Source organism: Protopterus annectens, chromosome 3.part1, assembly GCF_019279795.1.
Source record: "Protopterus annectens isolate FY-2018-M chromosome 3.part1, PAN1.0, whole genome shotgun sequence".
Lineage (NCBI taxonomy): Eukaryota > Metazoa > Chordata > Ceratodontiformes > Protopteridae > Protopterus > Protopterus annectens.
Genome location: NC_056732.1, coordinates 113,540,821 through 113,562,503, shown reverse-complemented (window position 1 = coordinate 113,562,503; position 21,683 = coordinate 113,540,821). Strand labels below are relative to the sequence as shown.

Sequence of the window (21,683 nt, the reverse complement as noted above, 5' to 3'; positions counted from 1 at the left end):
AAGCATTTTTGTGAGGTATATACAGCCTTTAAAAATGAGACGTTTTATTATTTTGTTTATTTTTACTACTATTACTACTGTTTTTATTACATTTTATTTCCATGTGATGTGCTCTATTCCGATGTCATGAGAGTAGATTGTAGGAAGGGATGAGTAGGTAATCCATTTAAATGTGTGATTAATGCATTGCACGTGAAATGCTTTGTACAGTTTGTTTACAGAATGAGTGGGCAGTTATTTTCTGTTGGAAGATGGAGAATTTTTCTGGTATAATTAATATCCTTTAATTCTTTCTGTGTATTTCAATGTACTTCTTTACCTGATTGAATTAGTTCTTTACTCTTCAGTTGCAATTTGTTTTAGGTTTCAGAATGGTTATGATTGACATACTATGTGCTTTTCTCCATCAGATTCCAAAACAACTTACACTCTGTATAAGGTGCTAAACCATAACTATAAAACTATTATATTACAGGCAATTCCAAACAAGGACATCTATGTCTCCTCAGCCATCTCTGTAAATAAGGAAATTAACATGCCGTAATGGGTGGACCTGTGTCTACACAGAATTTTAGAAGGATAAGAAGAACTGAAACCTCCAACCCTGCCATAAGTAAAAACTGATGAAGTATGTCTGTTCAACCTGTTGGACTTCAATGTATAAACCTCATTTACAGATGTTCATTGAGCATCCATTTTAGTATATGTGGTCCAGACTAAAAGCAAGATGATACATGAGTCAGTACAAGTCAATGTCTATTTATTATATAGTGATCACACTGACTGAACTCAAAATAGATTATAATCCATTATATTTAATCAACTCCTATTTTTCATCACAACTTTAAAATTGAACTCAATGAGACTGTGGAATGTGACAAGAAAGTTTAACTTTATCCCCAGTGTTGTACAATAGTCAATAATGTGTATTGCCTACTTAACAGACTCATTATTCCACAGTGTAGTCTTTCCCCATGGAATGTTCTGCTATAGATCCAGAGTGCTGCCCATACAGAGGGTACCAATGCATACTAGTATCCACTGCAGACGTACTCCTAGCTGTCAAAACATACATGATTTTTTCTGAAGCATTCCCCTTGATGGATATTGTTCCCTTACTGACCGTATAAATCCGTAATGTCCATCTGCCAAGTTCATTACATATAACTCATAAATGTATATCACTCACTGGGGTCGTTGTTGACTAACATATCCCTGTCCCTTTGCCGCAAGTACGACCCCCCCCCCCACACACACACACACACATAGAATTCCCTACCTGTAAGCTGGCATACTGCAGGGCTCCACTACTGTGGTACACTGTGCTTCTAATTGTGGGAGGGCGGCTATTCACTAGATTACAACTGCAGGTCTACCAGCCCATTACAGCACATTCTTGTTGGCAAGTGTAGTATTTTGAGTGGTTCTTCATCAAGACCTCGGCCTTGTCTCATGCATACTTGACATCCTCAGCGTAGACTTTACAACTCAGTCTTGGTACGCTGTACCCCCCTCCCAATTCCACTCCTGCACTATGTCTTTGGCTTAGTTGTGCAAATTGCACAGGATACTAACTAACTTTTGCTCCACTAGGTGCTGGCTGTACTCTGACAGCTGTTGTTTTCCACATTCCACACCTAATGAGATTCTTTAATATTGCATGTTTTTGAACCTCTTGCACAATCAAACTGTAGAAGGTTTGGCAGATCAGTCACTTCATCAAAGTCAGAGTTTCTACTGCTGTAAACTCATTTATATGCAGGAAAGGAACAGTGGACTTACTCAGAGATATATTCCATCTCAGCAAAAACCCTCTACTCCATATGCCCAAGCCTTTTGAAATTGAACGTTCTATAGACACTGGAATATTTTAAAGTTTAAATGTTTCTACATGTAATTCTATGGTGTGTTATTTGCTTTTGTGAAGGGAATGTGTCTACAGGTAGGGTTGTATTTTACACTTTTCTGTGGTGTAGTTGAAGTGAATGAGGCATGCATGTATTTAAATGTGTTATTAATTTACTTTTAATTGCCCTTACTGTGATTATTTTTATTTTTTAATCTGTTTATGATTAGGGAATATGGTCTTACTTTATAGCATTATGATTGAGTTTAATATGCAGTTAAGTGCAGTGCAGGGTTTTAGATCATCAGTGCGAAGTAGACCTGGTGCTGATGATGTAGAAAGTGCCAATAGGTACTTGATGAGGTAAGAGGGTGGTGTCAAATGTTTAATGGATGAGGCGGGTAGACTTGTGATAAAATTAAATTTAAGGGAAGGCATGAACTGAGCAATTTGAATAGTGCTGGAGTGAATGAAAATTGTTAAAATGAATACTGCATGAGAATAACAAAAGAAATGTTAATATGACTTGTTTTCTTTTCTATTATTTTATACATATCTATGTCACATTTTTAATGTCATGTTTCATAAGTATGTTTAAATAATATACTGTATTTCTATCATACCCCTTAATCAGCTTTCTGCTATTAGGATATATATATTTCATCTGATTACCTGATACATTGCATTGAAGGAGGAAGGTGTTCCGCACTTAGTTCTGAGTATGCTTGTGAACTTGGGTTGTAGGTTAAAAAACAATAACTACAGATAAAATAAATAAAAACATGTAGTTGTACGTCTCTATTCTCACTGGTTTGTCTGTAGACACCACACACACACACACACACACTAAATATATATATATATATATATATATATATATATATATATATATACACATACATATGATGCACATCAAAATGCCAATTGCTAAATCTTGAGGTTTCATAATTAGAACCTCTAATACCTCTTGAAAGTGTTTTTTTTTTACTCTACTATGACATATTGGTAAAAGTCAAAGTTTAGGGTTGCACTAACGATAATTTTGTAGAGAGCTCATATGTGCATACAGACAAGAAAAGCATGCATATACAAGCAAACAATATCAATCACAATTTTGCAGGGAATGGACACACCATGTTCTTCAAAAATGTACCAAACAGTGCTGCAACTAGCATTTCATTCTGTATTAAAGTTATATAGGATAGTTATTTTGCCATTACTGTATTGTTACACATGCCTGTGTAGCCCTTTTGATAATCTATTTCTTATTATTCATCACGGTACACCACCATTTTGTCTTAAGCTGGTCTACAACACACTGACTTTTTTGTTCTATATTTATGGCTCACGCAAGCAATAATGCCTGACAGGGTGTGTGTTATTGTGGAAATAATGCCTGCCCAGCGGCGTTGGAACTGTACACCCCTCGAAGAGCATTATTTCCATAATAACACACACCCTGGAGGACATTACTGCAGTTGAGAATGGGCTGCCTGTAAAATTGCTGTATTTTACTTATATATTTTTTTAATTACTATATATTTTTTATATATATTTTTGATGTAAAATAGTTCCTCTGCTTAATGTTTCAAACTTGCTGTATTATATGTAAATGGTGTTGGAGGAAGCATTTTACATCCAAATTATAACATTTAAAAAACATTCAGTTATTTATTTATTTTTTTTTTTGATTCCTTACTCCTAAAACGTTTGATTTGTTGCCAGTCATTGGAGATTGAAGTCACTAACTAAAGAAATACATTTCAGTTTCTGACTTTATTTCCTCAAAAAAATGCATGCTAGCACAAATCCTGTAATTTAAGCAACTATGTAATTTTATAACAGCACTGTTTAAAATTTGTTCGTATTTTGAGCCTTTGTTCACCCTTTATTTTAGGCTTTATTCAGATATCGTGAACTAAGACGTTGAGAGGTGTATAAACCTGTTGCCACGGCTCAATCGCTTTCATTCTTCAGACTCTCTCTCTCTATCTCTCTCACACAGGCACACACACACACACACACACACACACACACACACACACACACACACACACACACACACTCTTTCGCTTTCATCCAAGCAAACACACATTCACTAACACACACAGACAGAAACAAATACATACACACCACACACACTTCTGTTTCATGCACACATTCACTCACACACGCAGACAGAAACATAGACACACACACATACACACACACACACACACACACACACACACACACACACACACACACACACACACACAACTTTTTTCTGTTAAATTTATTTTTTACACTTGCTAAACAGCAAACGTGCTGCTTAGCGAGTGTAAAATAATGATGGCTGTTAGGTTGCTTTCAGTCCAAGCTTCACGGTAGCTTGGTATGCTGCCATGAAGCGATGAATTAATTTTCAGTGGGAGTTACCTATAGATTAACACCCTGCTGGAGAACGTTCATTCTCCAATCAGGATGTCATCTACCGGTAGCCCATTTTCTAATAGTACACTGAGTGTAATGCTGTTTGGCTGGCTAAAGACCTGTCAACATTACTGCTTTTTTGTGCTTAGTTACAATAGTTTGGGCTAAACACATTACTCTTGTCAGCTTAGGCACAGTTTTCTAAATCCTGTTAATTGTCCATAAAATGCTGTAAACAGTAGGAATGTCTGTGAAGCAGCTTATCTTTTTACCAAGCAGCTGTATATAAGAATTCAGTCTTTAAGTAATATGATGTCCTTCGATAATGAAACCAGTTATTATGGCTTAAGATAAAGGACTAAGGAAGTGTAAAGTGCAAAGATTTCTAGACAATATAAATGATCCCTTACCTTCTTGCTCCGTTTCATTTTTACAGGCAAAGTTCAAGAGCTGTATATCGGGCATAATCACACAAAAGATATGTTCAAACCTGCTGAGCACAAATATACATTTATTGGGATTATGGTCTTATTGTTATATCTAAAGTACTGTATAAGCAAAAGAACACTAGTATACTAAATACAGGCAGAATACCAATTAATTTTTAAATACATAAGATCACAAATAATTATTTAAATACATAACTGGAACTAAAAATAGCTCTCTTCTCTTTGTTTAAATAAACTCTTCTGTAGAAGTCCTTAGAACCACATGCCTGAATCAGAAGGTAGGCGCTTCCAAATGACTGGGATGAGATTAAAAAAAAAAATCTGTCACAAGTCTCTAACTAAGGCCTTGAAACAGCCAAGTCACTCACCAGATGAGCTAAGGGATCTTATAGGACATAAGGTGCCATAAGCTCTTTCTCAAGTGTGCCGGGCCCAACAGATCAAAATAAGGACCTTTATTTAAGATCCTAGTGGTGGCTTGTAGCCACTGTAGGTACTACAAGAAAAGCACAATATGGCAGAAGTAGGAATTTACCATCAAAACCTTGCAAGTAAATTTTTCATCTTTTGCAGTCACTTTAGGTCCCCATCAAATATCCTGAATTATACAATAAAAGATCATTAGCATTCAAAAACGAGCATGCTGACTAGGCAGCCCAACCAGTGTGCCTGTTGTAAATTGAGCAAATACCAACAGAAAAAAGATTGCCACTACAGTACCACTGAGTGGCCAGACTTTCTATTAGTATATGCTGGATAACAGCATTCTACACTGAGGACACACCAAAATATGAGAAAAATCAGGTATGTTCGACAAAACTAAAGAAACAGAAACATACCTGACTCCTCATATTTTTCTCATGTCCTTTTTTTAAAGAGTGAAAAAAAAATACAATATGCAAAAGTGACAACTAAGTCCCATACTCATGTACAGTACATGTTAGCAAAGGAGATGAGTAAGGAGACTAAAACGCTGTTATACACATTGTTTAAGAAAGGCAATTTCTTTTTTAAATAATGTTGTATAATAGCAATAATCCATGACTATAGCAATTTCTTTCTTAAATAATGTCATTGTATAATAGGACATAAGGTGCCAGAAGCTCTTCCTCAAGCTTATGAATAGAAGGAGGTTTCTCTGTTCACCTGTGAGAGAGGGAGCTTTGAGCAGCCATCTGTCCCTGGAGGAGTGGTTCCAGCCCAGATGTTAGTAGTTTATAGGCCATTTTGGGCTAATTTCTATCTCTTTCATTTCCCTGCTGCAGAAACCGTGTTTGCACGATTTTGCACGTCCGGGCAGCGTCGGTTAGCTAGGGCTAAATTATTCCTGGCTCCACCAAGTCTCCTCTTCAGTTTATCCCTTGAAAGTAGACTAACTCTCAACCTAAGCACTTAAAAAGCATCCTACAGTCCAGCACTTGCTCAGACCTAATAGCAAGCACTAATATACCCCGACACTTGAATGCCCAGCAGGGCAAGGCTCATTATTCACCCCTCACCAACCAAGTGACTAAGAAGCTCACCCTACTATTCAGGCATGACCAAAGGGCAATTTCAGGTATACTCTCCAGTCCAGATGGTGAACCTGGGTATCCTGAGGCAATGTTACAACTGCCTCATGAACACAGACAACCCTTTCCTCCTACCACAAAACATTAACATATGCGAGAGATGCAATTATATAGCTAAACTGGAGGCTAAGCTCTCTCCACCCAAGACTGGAACAGGCAGTCATGAGGAGAAGGTTAACACTTGCACCACACCTCCAGCCTCACACAGACATACTAAATCAGCACTGGCAAAAAATACACATAAATACATGAAATCATACTCAGAGGCTCTAACTAAAAACCTACAAAAGCATCAGAGACCTCCAAAGCAGACACCCAAAAAACCTGCACCTCCCGTCACAAACCAGACAACACATAAAACACAAAATCAGTGTGCCGCACAATCACAGCCCTTAAGGCGAAATAACATACCTAACACACTAGTAATAGGCGACTCTATAGTCAGGCACACTGACGTCCCACTCACTAGGCTGGACAAGGAGAAGGTTACTGTTAGCTGCCTGTCAGAAGCCAGAATCCACCACATAACACAAGCACTCAGGTCATTCCAGAACAAGTACAAATATGACTCTGTCATTGTTCATGTTGGTGTGAATGACCTGAGATTTACCGCCCTGGACTACATGAAAAGAGACATGGAAGAGCTCTCTGATCATGTAGCCCAGGCGGGTATGACCCTGACCCTGAGTAGCATCCTGCCCTCACCAAGAATGATACCGTAGTATAAAGAAAAAACTATCAATTTCAACAATTGGCTAAGCTTCTGGTGTCATTTAAAGGGGATCCAGTGTCTGTCAGACTGGGACGACATGCTCGACAAGCCTTGTTGCTTCACAAGCGACGGCTTGCACCTGTCATCCCTAGGCTTTCGAATACTGACCAAGGCTCTTGCTGCCCCCATAGTGCCTTTTTTAGGCAAGGCTCAAAAGTCAAACCCACCTCCGTAAACAGCACAAATAAAAAAATGAGGGTTATGCTACTCAACGCCAGGAGTTTAAATCTCAAAAGGCACGCGCTTGAAGCACTCCTCAGTATGGAGAACATCGACATCTGTGCAGTAACTGAAACCTGGTTCAAGGCTCCACAGAGCACCCCAGCACTACCGGGCTACAACTCATACCACACATTTTGGCCAGAGAACATGGACCGAAACACAAAAGGAGGGGGTGTATCCATATTCATCAAGGATACCTACACCTCCAGCTTAGTGGCGCAGCATGATACCTCTGAGATCATCCATGTGCAACTAATATCGGGCAAATCTGCAATGCAAATTGTGGCCTGCTACAGATCACCCTCCATGACACAGGACCACCACTCCGCCTTTCTAGAGACACTGGAAAACATGAAGGTCCTACCGAACACCCTGATATTGGGTGATTTCAATCACCCTACTGTTAACTGGGAAAACTACTCAAGTACAAACTCCCAGGTCCAGCGCTTCCTGGAATTTATCAACTCAAACACCCTGGATCAGCTGGTAAACTCCCCTACCAGAGGTGAAAACATATTGGACCTGGTCATCACCAACATGGGCGACAGGTGTTCCGCACTGGAGGTCAACCCATCACTGGTTAGATCAGACCATAAACTAATCACTCTGGATGTCCAGACCACACCACCACCCCCAACCAAGGAAACCACAGTGAAAAACTTTTCTATAGCAAACTTCACCTTACTTACACCTAGGTGGTATGTTTCACAGCCCCCACGCTAAAGGATAACAGTGTCCAAGATGCAGGAACCTTTACAAATGCACTCTATGAGCATCTACAAGGATGCATGGATCGTGCCATCCCTAGCAAAACCAAGACTCACTCCCCTAAGAGAAGGAAACCAGTCTGGTGGACCCCTGCCATAAACAGGCTATACAATAGAAGGAGGAAACTAGTTTAGAAAAAAAGCAAATCCCAAGAAGGAAAGACATCCCTGATCAGTATCAGTAAGAAACTAAGGTACCTCAGAAAATCATCCAAGGCTAACTTCAAAAGAAAAATAGCCAAGGATTTGAAAGATAACCACAAAGCCTTTTTTAGCTATGTCAAGAATCTAAGTGGCAACTCACAGATATGCTCTGAGCTAGTGCAAAATAGCACAAAATATACTGAACCTACTGATATTGCCAACATCATGGCAGATAGATTCAGTGCAAACTTCACCCCCCTCTCACCCCCAAAAGGGCCCACAACAATACCAGAAAAGTGTAGTGTCCTGGAAATCACAGACGCACAGGTGAAAACAGCCCTTTCAAAAGCCAAAAGCACAGCGTCAATGGGGCCAGATGGTGTCCCAGGCTGTGTCTTGCATGAACTACAGAACGAACTAACCCCCCCCACCTAAACACACTGTTCAACCTCAGCCTCCCCACAGGCTACATGCCCACAGAATGGCGCACAGCAATGGTTATTCCACTCCACAAAGGAAGGGCCACAACTGACCCTGGTAACTATCGCCCCATAAGCCTGACAAGCCTGGTCTGCAAGGCTATGGAGCACATCATCATGGAGCTCATTAACAAAGACAATGGGAACCTCCAAACACCTGACCTGACCCAGTTCGGCTTTGTTAAGGGCAGATCATGCCTACTAAACCTGGTTGACTTCTTCAAGACAGTCTCCAAGGCCACAGATGAGGGGAAGGTGGTTCACACAGCCTACCTTGACCTCGCCAAGGCTTTTGACACCATTCCCCACTAGGGAATTATAGAAAAACTCACCAGCCTGAAGATAAACACCTATGTCACGAAATGGGTTGCCAACTGGCTTACAGACAGAACTCACAAGGTAAGAATAGAGGGCTCCAGGTCTGACTCTAAACCAGTCACAAGTGGTGTCCCACAAGGCTCGGTCCTGGGACCACTACTGTTCAGCATATATTTCTCAGAAGTACAGGCAAACACAGGAGGACTATGGCTAACCAAGTTCGCCAATGACTGCAAACTGGGAGCCATAATTGACTCTCTGGCTGACATGGACATTCTCCAAAAGGGCCTTACTGAGACGGACACCTGGTGTCAAAGTCATGGTCTCAAGCTAAATGCTAAAAAATGCATAGTCATCCCGTTTGGGAAAAACAAAACACCCATGAAGTACCACATAGGTGGCAGCCCCCTTAATACAGAAGAGGTAATAAGAAATCTGGGAACCCAGGTAGATAGTAATCTCTACTTTGACAATCATATTGCCAAAGTAGTTAGGAAATCCTTCTATGTAGCCCATCTAAATACTAAAGGGTTTGCATCTAGAAATAAAGAAGTTATAGTACCCCTCTACTCATCACTCATCAGACCCATCATAGAGTACAATGCCCCATTTGGGATGTACCTCACAAGACACTTCCAACAGCTGGAAAGACCACAAAAGCATCTCACCAAGAGGATTACTGGCCTCAAACATATGTCTTATGCAGCCCGACTGGAAAAACTCCGGCTGTACTCAGTGGCATATCGCTTACTCAGAGGTGATCTCTGCCTGACTTACAAAGCCATGTCCAACTCAGAATTGATGGACATGCTCCACCTAAAGAAATCCAAGTCACTGCGAGCCACTCGCTCTAGTGAGCTAAACCTCGACACAACAATAAATAGAACATGCTGGAGAGATATATTCCTGTCACAGAGACTCCCCATGCTTTGGAACAAAATTCCTAACTACATTAAGCAGAGCCCCTCAATAACACTCATCAAGAGAAACCTTGACGAGTGGATGGGTAACAGAAAATATACCCCTTTGATCACTTCATTGGCTCTTCTTGACAGAGGCTCAGTTAATTAATCAATGGGGAGGTGAAAGCTGACACACTCTGGCTAGGCTTATAAATGCCCTCGGGCAGATAGCCTAGTACCTACCTATGAACCTATGAACCACATCAACAGTGGATAAATCCTGATACACCCATACACAGTCTTAGATTATTGCTTAAGTGCACTGCTGTAGCCCATGGGACACTATACTAGTGCAAGAATCACTGTAGCTAGGTCTGATGATGTAATACGATTCCAGATCTAAGTAATATTTTTCAGATGGGAACATAACTACTTAACAAAAGCCAATATCTGGTCCTTAAGTGTCAGTCTATCATCAAGAATCACACCCAGTCTAACTTAATAGGCAAATTTCAACCTATTCCCCAAACAAACTAAGAGTAAAAGGGAAATGAAGATGCAAAGGATGTATGGTAGAACCTACCAGGATCATCTTCTTCTTCTTAGCAATGTTAAGCTTTAGCTGGCTCTCCATCATCCAATCTCTGATCAACTCCTAGCAGTCTTCGATACTGGTACAGCCAGGCACAGACTACAAAGTGAAAGGTGGGTAGTAAAAATGAAGGTCATCTGAACTCAACTGCTAAGAAATACCACTGTCTCTCAAAGGACCTCTATAAGAGGTAGCATATACATTGTGGATAACACTGATACCAAGATCAAGTCCTGTGGCACACCACACTTCAACAGGTGACTATCAGAAACATCTGTGAGAAACTTGAAAGGTAAGAGGTGATTCCAATCAAGCCCAGTGTCAAAAAACTCATAGTAAACTCTCAAATGCTTGATCATGATGCCATAGTCCATCAGATCAAGGACAGCTGAGAGATCAGGGAGGAGCTGGAAAGGATAGATCCTTTAATTTCTCCCCTAAAAAAGGTCACTCACAACCAGGGTGAAGGTTGTCTTTGTATTGTACTTTCATCTAAAAAAAACAGACTGACATGGACTAAACAGGTCATGAGGTGTCAAACAGAAATATATCTGCATACATGAAACATTCATAATAACCTTACCTATAAAAGGAAGGTTAGAGACAATGTGGCAGTTTTGAGAAGGTTCAAATCCAAAGTTGGCTCTTGACAATGGTGTAATCAAGGCCTCTTTTAAAAAAAAGATGGAAAAAATCCTTCCCTCAGAGAGGACTGAACAATGTGGAAAATAACTGGTTCTAATGAGTATAGATAGGATTTAACAACCTCTTAGTGCATGAAATCTGGACAAAGCCTGTCAAAATTGGGGGACAAAGGCCCAAAAATAGGGGCATATATTAAATATTGCTGTTATAAATTTAGAAAGTTGCTAGAGTAACAAGGTTGTTTTAACATACATTTTCTGAAGAATTTAAAGTCTGAAAATGAAATATATGTCATTTAGTGACTTCAATCCCCAGACCATCCTAGTGATTTGCCAGAAAATTACAAATTTTATGAGGCGTAGATCAAAAATATGAAGAAAAAATCTGGACATTCTTTGAAAATCTGGACAGTTGAGAGGTATGCATATACTTGCTTCATCAAATATGCAGAATCCAAACTTTGCATTTCAGGTATGTTCATTTAGTAACTTAGAAAGGTTACTGCTTTGCCTAAAATACACCAATTATACAACAAGGCATATCAGAGTATGGGTCAGTGAGGGCTAATGGTACATGTCAGGTGAGTTTTAATGCAATGTCACATGTAGAGTTTCTGTAAGCCAGAAAACATAAACATCCTAAAATGCTTTACTGGGATAATAAAATAGCTAACTATAAGAAGTGCAAGAGTCCATACTACAAATTCCAACACTTCTAAAGTTAAATTGTGATTTAAAAAAATGCCAACATCAAATTATGAAACTCACTGTTTCACCTTTGAAACATTTTTGCAGGACCCTTATGTGCCCCTCACTGTACCTCAGACAAAGTAGAGTTGCGCAAGTTCCACTTACCTGTAACAGTATATATTCATAGAGCACACTGCTTTACTGGCATATAAGTAGTAGTCCTCTGTTGCCCTCTATCACGCAATCTGTCAAAGCTCAGAACTCTTCCCCCTTCTTGTCTGATGGTGGGAAGGACAAGTCAGCTGCTAGAAAGAGGATAGTCCTTTACAGCCACCCATAGACAGAAGCCCTTCAGTTTTTCTTGGGCTCAAAAAGAAGAGCAGATGGAAACACAAGCTTTGTGAAGTCCTACTGTTCCAAACTAAAACCACACACACACACACACACACACACACACACACACACACACACACACACACACACACACATACACACACACACACAAAAACAACAAAAGCTGCTAAACAAAAAACAGCAGCAACTGTCAAACAAACTATGTACAACCAAATAAAGGGTGATGGTGGAAGGGTACTGCCAGTAAGACAGTGTGTTCTATGAACACCTACTATTACAGGTACATGGCACTTATACATCTGTACTACGTTCAACAATCATACTGCCATATGGTAGATTCCCAAAGCTTGCCTAACCTGGGAGGAGGAAGCATAAGGGTCAAGAGCTCCAGGATAATGGCCGTCGCAAAGCCTGTTCTGCATCTAGAAAAAGTGTCCAGTTTGTAGTGCTTCATGATGGTAAGGACTAAGGACCAAGTATGTGCCTCTAGAATATTTCTAGAGTCCACTCTTCCAATGTGCTGCAGAAGAGGAAAAGGCCCCAGTGGAATGTGCTTTTACCTTGCCTGGCTTTGCCTTTCCATGGTGGGTGTAATAAAAAAAAGTACCAGAGGACAGTCAACATGCAGTGGTTTGCTCAGACACAAGTTGACCTTTCTTTGCTCCATAGAAGGAAATAAAAAGCCTTTCAGCCTTCCTAAATGGCTTTGTTTTGTCAAGGTAGTACCTGAGCTGCCAATGCACATCCAAGGTATAAAGTATCCTCATGCCTTCATTCTTAGGTTCTGAAAAGAACACGGAGATTAATGGACTGATGCAAAGTGAACTCTGAAACCACCTTTGCCATGAAAAATGGATTGGTATGTAATATCACCCTATCCTTGTTGAAAATATGGCAAGGGTGTTCCACTGTGAGAGCTTGTAGCTCAGAAACTTGCCTAGCAGATATCAGAGCAATAAGCAAAACAGTTTTCAATATTAAGAACTTAAGATCAGTGTGAGCTGCTGGTTTGAAAGGTGGTAATGTCGATTGTTCCAGAACATAGTTGAGATCCCAGAAAGGAGGAATCTGCTTGCAAAGGGGTCTTATATGCAACTCTCTTTTCATGAAATGTTTTGCCAAAAGATAAGAAAAATGAGAGGGATCCATGGAGAGGCCTGCATAGATGGCCCTTACATGTACCTTAATGGATGCATACAATACATCAACCTGAAGTAACTCACACATATATTTCAAGACCAGCGGGATATCAACCTGAACAGACCTCCTGTTTCCATTCATGCACCTCTTAGAAAAAAACATTTATTTATAAATTTATAAGATTTTCTAGTACCAGGTTTTCTGGTTTCCTTTAACTCCTGCTGCACATCCTTATGAAACATGTGCCTAAACTGAGCCAAGATTGAATTATCCAGGCTGTCAATGGAAATTTCTCCAAATTATGAAACTCACTGTTTCACCTTTGAAGCATTTTTGCAGGACACCAGTCATGCCTAAGACTATGTGAGCAGATCCAGAGTGTGAGGAAGTTTGTGAGAAATGCTCTTAGCCAACAGCATTAACAGGGAAAACCAAGATTGTCTGGGCCAATAGGGTGCCACCACAATGACCTTTGACATTAAGAGAAGTACCTTCTGAATCAGTAAAAATGTAGAAATGATGTAAAGGAACATTCCTGTCCAAGTGAAAGAGAATGCATCTCTCCTCCAAGCATGACTGCAAGGATGTCTGGAACAGAATTTCTGTAGATGTCTGTTTTGAAAGGAGAATTTCTGTAGATGTCTGTTTTGAAAGGAGACAAACAGATCTACGTAAAGCATTACCCACATCTGGACTAAATCAACACCAGTGCCTTGAGCTTCCATTTGCGCGGGTCTGCTTAGGATCTGTTCAATCTGTCTGCCACAACCTTCTGTACTGACAGGATGTATGAAGCCTGAAGAGTCAGCGAATACAGAGAAGCTAGCTCCCAGACAATCATTACCAACTGGAACAGAGGGTAAAACCTTGTACCTCTTGTTTGTTGAGATACTATTGTAATCACCTGAAGAGGACCCAGAGCCCATGGGTGAAGAAAAACCTTCAAAGTGTGAATCATTGCCAACATCTCCTTGATACTGATGTGCTTCCATGCATCCCTGGGATTAAGGTGTTGGGTCCAACAATTTTGAACATGTTGAATTTTTCTCACATGAAGATGAGCCAGTAGTATCATAAGAAACATGGACACCATCAGTTTAAGAATTTTCAGGAATTCTTGGTCAGAGTCAATATAACCCTTGAAGAACTCCAGAAACACTGTTTGGTAAGACAGGCTCTTGTCTTCAGACAGAAAGGCTATTCTTTCATTGGAGTTGATTAGACACCCTAGAAAGATTAGTCTTTGTGAAGGAGTCAGGCACAACTTCAGGAGGTTCAACTTGAACCCTAGAAGAGACAGTAAGGCTGAAACCTTCTCTAACAAGGAGAACACAGGAGGAGGAATCCCCTGAAGGAGACATACCAACCTTGGCAATGGATCTGCACCCCTGACTTCCCCTGTACCTAAAGAGTTTGGTTCTCCCTTACCTGAGCCAGGCAACAATACAAGCCTAGAGGATGTGTCTGACTCTTGTGTCACACACAGTTGTGATACCAATATCACACCAAGTGATCTGGAGGTAAAAGAATGGAAGTGGTCTGATAAGCTGCCCTTGTTTGAGGCTACTGCAGAGTTACAAAATGTAAGACGAGGCATATTTTTGCTTTATTTTTATGTTTTTTTAGGCGTAGATAGGGTAGATGGTGGGGGAGGGGTTCAAAATCAGTCCATCAAGACAGGGGGCAAAAAACTAGCTAGTTCAGAACCAACTACTCCAAAGGGACAAAATCCCAATATTCAGTCTTTAAATAGCTGTGAAAAGACTATTTCTATAGAGGAACTAATAGAATACTGCACTAAGAAAAAAGCCAGTAAACTCATTAGTCCAACACTAAGCAAAACTATGCAGCATAAACCTCCTCAATTAAATTTACAAAAATTTTAGGTCCATATGAATAAACACAGTTTAAATTAGCTCTAGACTAAACTGAATGTAAACTTAAACAAAAATCCTTTCAAAAACAAAATAGTGCCAAAGTCACAATTTAGACAAAAGCATGTTTAAAAAATCATAAAAACTACACAATTCACATATATACTTGAAGTTATGAAGAAAAACAAACAAACAAAAAAAGCAGTTTTCCTGTCAAATGATTCAAAATAAAGCCTTAAAGCAATGAAATAACTGCTACGATTTACTCCAGATTATGGCAGCATGAGAAAATGATAAAGCTGCACTAAAACGGCTCCAGTGAAGAAACTCTCTAAAACATTTACCAGAGTACAAAACACTTGGAAGGGATTTAAAAGCCTATAAATCTTGTAATCAACTAAAGACAACATAAACATATACTGTAATGGGGATAAAATGTTGAAAAATAAACTTTTTTTTAAAGAAACAAACACAAATATTGAACTACCATCTACTATCCATTTTCCAGTAAGGCAATGTGTTTCTTGAACATTGGGAAAACACTCGACATACTGAAGTTTCTAAGTTAGCATCTATTCCCCTAATCAAATTTACATTGTTAGTGATTCAAGGATTGCACAGGCACTCAAAACAAAATTTGACCAGTGTGTGTGTGTGTGTGTGTGTGTGTGTGTGTGTGTGAGTGCACGTGTGTATGTCTGTCTGTCTGTCTGAAAGTAAACAAAATCATCCATTTTATCCGTAGCCATTTCATCTATCTGTTGGTCTTTTTGTCTATGCCTGTCTGTCTATCAAAGGCTAAAACAACAACAACATAGGAGACACTCCAAGTGCATTTAACTGTTGACAAAACACCTATTCAAATGACAGCTAGCTACAGACCCTCAACCCTGACTCAGGAAGCTCACTCCACCTAATTGGACTTACTTGAATCCATCAAGATTCAACCCTCCACCCTGATCCTGGGTGACTTTAACTACCCAACCACAGAGTGGAATACCTATTCTAGACCAAACATGAATGCCCAGAGATCACTTGACAATGCCAATGCATTGGATCAGCATTGGATCAGCTGGTCGACACCCCTACGAGAGGTGAAAATATCCCGGACCTGGTCCTAACCAGCATGAGTAGGCACTGCAGCATCCCTGCAGAGTCATCCTCCTTGGTAAGATCAAACCATAAAGTGATCACTTTTGAAGTCACCATCTCCCCTGACAAAAAAAACTTTTCCAGAGCTGACTACAATCTCCTCAGACCAGGTATAAGCAGCTTCACAGCCACCATCCCTTCAGTTGGAACTAGCACTAATGTCCAAGCCTACACCAAAAAACATTATCAGCACCTACATAGCTGCATGGACTCCAGCAATACCTGACAGGACAAAATCATCTTCCTCAAGGAAGAGTAAACCTGTCTGGTGGACAGCAGCAATAAACAAACTTTATAATAAAAGGAAAAAATTTCTATCCGGGACAAGAAGGTACAGGTGCCAAGTTGGAGGCAATCTCTCTTTTGTCTGAACAAGCAAATAGGGTCACTGATGAAATCATCTAAGGCTAACTTCAAGTCCAAATTGGCCACATCCACTAAGGACAATCATAAGGCCTTCTTCACATACATCCGCAATCTCAAAGGTAACACCCAAATCTGCTCTGAACTGGTGGTCGGTAACACCACATAAACAAACCTCATAGATATAGCCAACCTGCTGGCAGACAGGTTCAGTGAAAACTTCACCGGCCTGTCTCTCCCATCAGTAAACCAGGACATCCTCAGCACCTGTCCCCCTCCCCTCATCAGCAGGGAGCAGGCCTTCAATGCCCTCGCAAAGTCAAAAAATACAGTCTCCATGAGACCGGATAACATCCCTGGCAGTATCCTACATGAACTCAGGCACGAGCTCTCAGCTCCATCAGACACCCTATTCAACCAAAGCCTGAACACCAGCTTCATCCCAGCCAAATGGAGGACAGCCACTGTCATTCCTCTACACAAATGTGGATTGTCCACTGACCGAGGCAATTATAGGCCCATCAGCCTAACTAGCCTGATCTGCATTGAATGCATTATCATGTACCTTATAAACAAGGACATTGGCAACCTTCAAATGCTTGACCCCACACAGTTTGGGAGATCATGCCTGTTAAACTTGGTTGACTTCTTCGAAACAGTCACCAAAGCCATGGACAAGGGGAAAACGGTGCACACCGCCTAGTTTGACAAAGCCAAAGCCTTTGAGACTATTCCCCACTCAGGCATAACAGATAAACTCTCCCAGCTAGCCATCAACCCATATGTTATCCGATGGGTCGCTAACTGGCTCACTGATAGATCCCACTCAGTTAAAATAGGGGAAGCCACCTCTAATAGTAGACCCGTACTGAGTGGTGTGCCCCAAGGATCAGTCTTGGGGCCTCTACTGTTTGGGATATACTTTTCTGAGGTGCAAGCCAAAATCAGTGGTCTGTGACTGCCCAAGTTTGCAGATGACTGCAAGCTGGAAGCTGTCTTAAATTCCCCTAGTGATATGAAGATCCTCCAAGAGGGCCTTACCCAAACTAATGACTGGAGCCAGAATCACGGCCTCAAACTGAATGCCAAGTAATGCATCATTATCCCCTTTAGGGAAAACGGCATCCCCACTAATTATCACATTAATAACAATGTACTAAGCACTCAATCAGTCATGACAGATTTGGGCATGCAGGTTAAGAGCAACCTGACTTTTGAGCACCATGTTGCCTCCATTGTATGGAAGGCTATCTATCATGAATAAGGGTAATTCATTCAGGAACAAGGAGGTCACCCTGTACCCCTCCCTTATCAGACCCATTATCGAGTATAATGCCCCCTTCGGTATGTACCTTCCAAGCACATGCAGCAGCTGAAGAGACCACAACGGTTTTGGACCAGGAAAATCTGGGGTCTCAGACACCTATCCTATACAGATAGGGTAAAAGCCCTGTCCCTCTACTCAGTCTCATACAGACTGCTCAGAGATGACCTGAGTCAGGCATACAAGGCCATCTCAGACCCAGCCTTTTTGGAGTTGCTGCATATCCGTAAGTCAAACTCCACTCACTCAACCTGTAAGCAAGGCCTCAGCCTGGTCTGTGACATTAACAGAACTTGTTAGTGGGATAGATTTGTGTCCCAAAGACTCTCCCATCTATGGAATAGACTCACTGTACATGTCAAGAAGAGTACCTCTCTAGCCCCCTTTAAGAGGAACATGGACAACTGGATGAGAAACAGAAAATACACCACCTGTGATCACACCTGTGTCCCTGCTGGACAGGGGAAACAGGTGCTGACTTTGTGGGAACATGGTCGAAATTCGTGGCTCGGCTTATAATAGCCTCCAGGCCAACAGCCTAATTATCATGCTATGAACAACAACAAAAAAAAATCATATCGAAGTGAACTGCTGTGATTAGGATGGGGATTCTATATGATGATGAAAACAAGTAATAAAAAGTCTAAAATACTTATAGATCACATAATTATTTAGGCTATTTATATGTTTGCACAAGCATAAAAAAAAATGACTTTGTCACACAGATTTTCATTACAAAGCACTAAGTAATCCCATAGGCTACAGCTGTGAAAGCAGACTGAGAACTAATACAGACTATACTGTGAAAATAATACCAAACATTTTGCAGTACTGCTAAATTTATATATTTTAAGTTTGTTAAGTGGGATTGGGGATAAAACAAGATCCTTTTCAGCTAGTGCCTAGTTCAAAAGGCAAAACAACACAAACACATTAAGTATAACAGTAAAAATGGTGGCTACAGTAAACATAACAGATGCAGTAAAGAAATCTAAATACTACATTATGACAAAGAATGCATGCAAAAGTATAACAATCGTCATATGACAGACATCTAAGGAAAGAGATAACCTACTTAACAGCATATGTTATGCTAATAGGTATAAAGAAAAGTAGAAATGCAAATAAAATATTGAAAAACTTAACCACCATCCTTAAAGCAACAGTATTAATTTTCATAATTCAGGTACGCCTTTAAAATGTTCTTGAAGAATGAGAAATCATGTAATTTGTGGAGGAACAGAATTCCATGAGGTAGGGGTTAGCTTTAAGAAAAATATTTCACTGGTGGCAAAACAGAAATTGGGCCAGTTCAATTTGATGGTTATGTTACTATGCAGACTGTGCACTGTTAGTTTATTAGCCAGTGGCAGACAATACATATACATTTATACATATATATTTATATTCATATATATATATATATATATATATATATTTATATTCATATATATATATATATATATATATATATATATATATATATATATATATACATATATATATATATATATATATACATATATATATATATACATACATACATATATATATATATATATATACATGTATATATATATATATACATATATATACATACACACACAGGTATACACACACATATATGTATGTGTATACACACACATATATGTATGTGTATACACACATATATATATATATATATATATATATATATATATATGTGTGTGTGTGTGTGTGTGTGTGTGTGTGTGTGAGGCAATATTTTAACTTGATGTGGGTGCAATAACAGGCAGAGCATATTCAAGCCCGGGGAGTAATACATTAATGATAACAGCAGACTGGGCATTAGGAGTTAAGTATTTGCTCACCTTGAGTTGCAGAAAGACCATGGCTGTGATTCAGTTGATATGGCTATGAAAGGAAAAGGAGTTATCTAAAAGAACTCTAAGGTATTTTACTGGTTAGTGAAAGGGATTAAGTCCCCAGAGGAATATGAAACAATGGGTGCAAATACTGGACAATCTTTTTTGACATACCAAATAACATGACTGATGATATTGTAGTTTGTTATGAGCAACTCAGCCGCAAACCAATGCAAAGTCATTATACAGGAAAGAGGTTATTTGAAAGGTAGACTTGTAAGTAGACATAAGTACTATACCATTCATATAATGAGTTACAGTAAGTTACTGAATACAAAAGTCTGTGCAGGTACAGCCAAGTGCAAAGGCAAAATGATGAATCCAAATAGCAGCCAGCACTTGAAGTCACCAAAACCATTTATCTAATATTATTTCATTAAGGAACAGACTGGTTTCAGCAACTCCATGCCTTTAACAGTATTCCTACTATTTATTTACATTAAGCTAAGGCAGATCCCAAGGAAGCTTGTTTAAATGTAAAGAGAAGAACTGGTAGTCCTAAAATAGATGTGCTGTAACCAGTTATGCTAAATGTTCACACTGAAAGACAAACTGCAGTCTGCTAATTGATTTAGTAGCACATTCTAATCAATGATTTTGAAGGCACTTTCCAAATCAAGAAAGATGGCCCCAATCAATAAACTTTTCTCCACATCTAAACACATTTCCGACGTAAGGGTATAGATTGCTGTCTGGGTGCTTTACTAAAACTTAAACACAGAGTTCCTAGATGCTTATCAAACTGAGTTACCAGATTTTTTACTGTATCTTTAATGAAGCGATAATAAAAAAATCAGTATGTGATTTAATGGAAGATATCTAAAGTCAGGTATTTCACACATAACGGTGATGCTGATTACCTGTAATTATAACAATTAGCACTGGAATCATGGTACATAAAAAATAAATAAATAAATAACGCTCACCAAATTTTAAAATTCCTGATGGGGCATTTTTCTTTAATGCTGAGACAGTACTTTTTAATGCATATACAAGAGCTTCTCTTGCATCAATTGAAGATCTGTATTTTAACAGTATATCTTCTTATCTTCCTAGTGACTTACTGCAGTAATTTGTGACTTATGTTCCAATAAAGTATTCTGTGTTGTTAAAAACTAGCTGATTTAGGTCAGAGTAGAAAGAAGAAAAAAGCTAAAAAGGAGATTGCTTTTAACTACCCAGTTAATATGACAAAAGTGTGTTACATTTTGCAGTCCTGGAACCAAACAGTGAACTATCCCAGCAACGATCACAAAACTAAAAGATGCATGACAATGCAAACACGTTTAATGCTGGCATGTATACATTATAAAAGTGGGTGCCTGTTGAAATTTCAAGGACTGTGTCTGACATCTTCATAAAAGAGGGAATACAAGTAAAAATGAGGAAATGGGATATATATGTCCAAGACTGCAGTACTTTAGAGTATCCCTTCTTTACTGAAGTTCATCAAAAACAGCCTATATAAGTAACAGAAGTGTGTAAGGCACTGCTTCTTCATCATGACACAAACTCTGAGCTTTGGCCAGCTAAGATCTACATGCAATCCACTGGAAGTATAAGTGAATTTAAGTAAATCTTTATCTGCACTTTTTTCAAATAATACAGCATTTAAATTGATTTATTTGTGTTGCATTGAATACTATCTAGCTGGAAGCTGTGGCTCTGTTTTTTCAGTTAATGCTCATTAGAATTCATGCATAGCCAGTGATAAGAGGGGGTAGTTCACTTCATTGTTATTCAGTTTCTGCCTTATATAAGTGG

The 21,683-nt window shown here is 39.4% G+C and overlaps 1 protein-coding gene across 1 annotated transcript in view; it reads right to left on the bottom strand.

The window, feature by feature from the left end:
* The window catches only part of LOC122797638 (coiled-coil domain-containing protein 178-like), a 1,250,322-nt gene that overhangs the window by 1,180,126 nt on the left and 48,513 nt on the right, over positions 1–21,683 (bottom strand). Inside the window, exon 2 of the mRNA XM_044066183.1 lies at positions 4,669–4,748. Within this exon, the coding sequence (XP_043922118.1) occupies positions 4,669–4,723 (55 nt within the window). The 5' untranslated portion in view covers positions 4,724–4,748. The remainder of the gene's footprint in view (positions 1–4,668; positions 4,749–21,683) is intronic.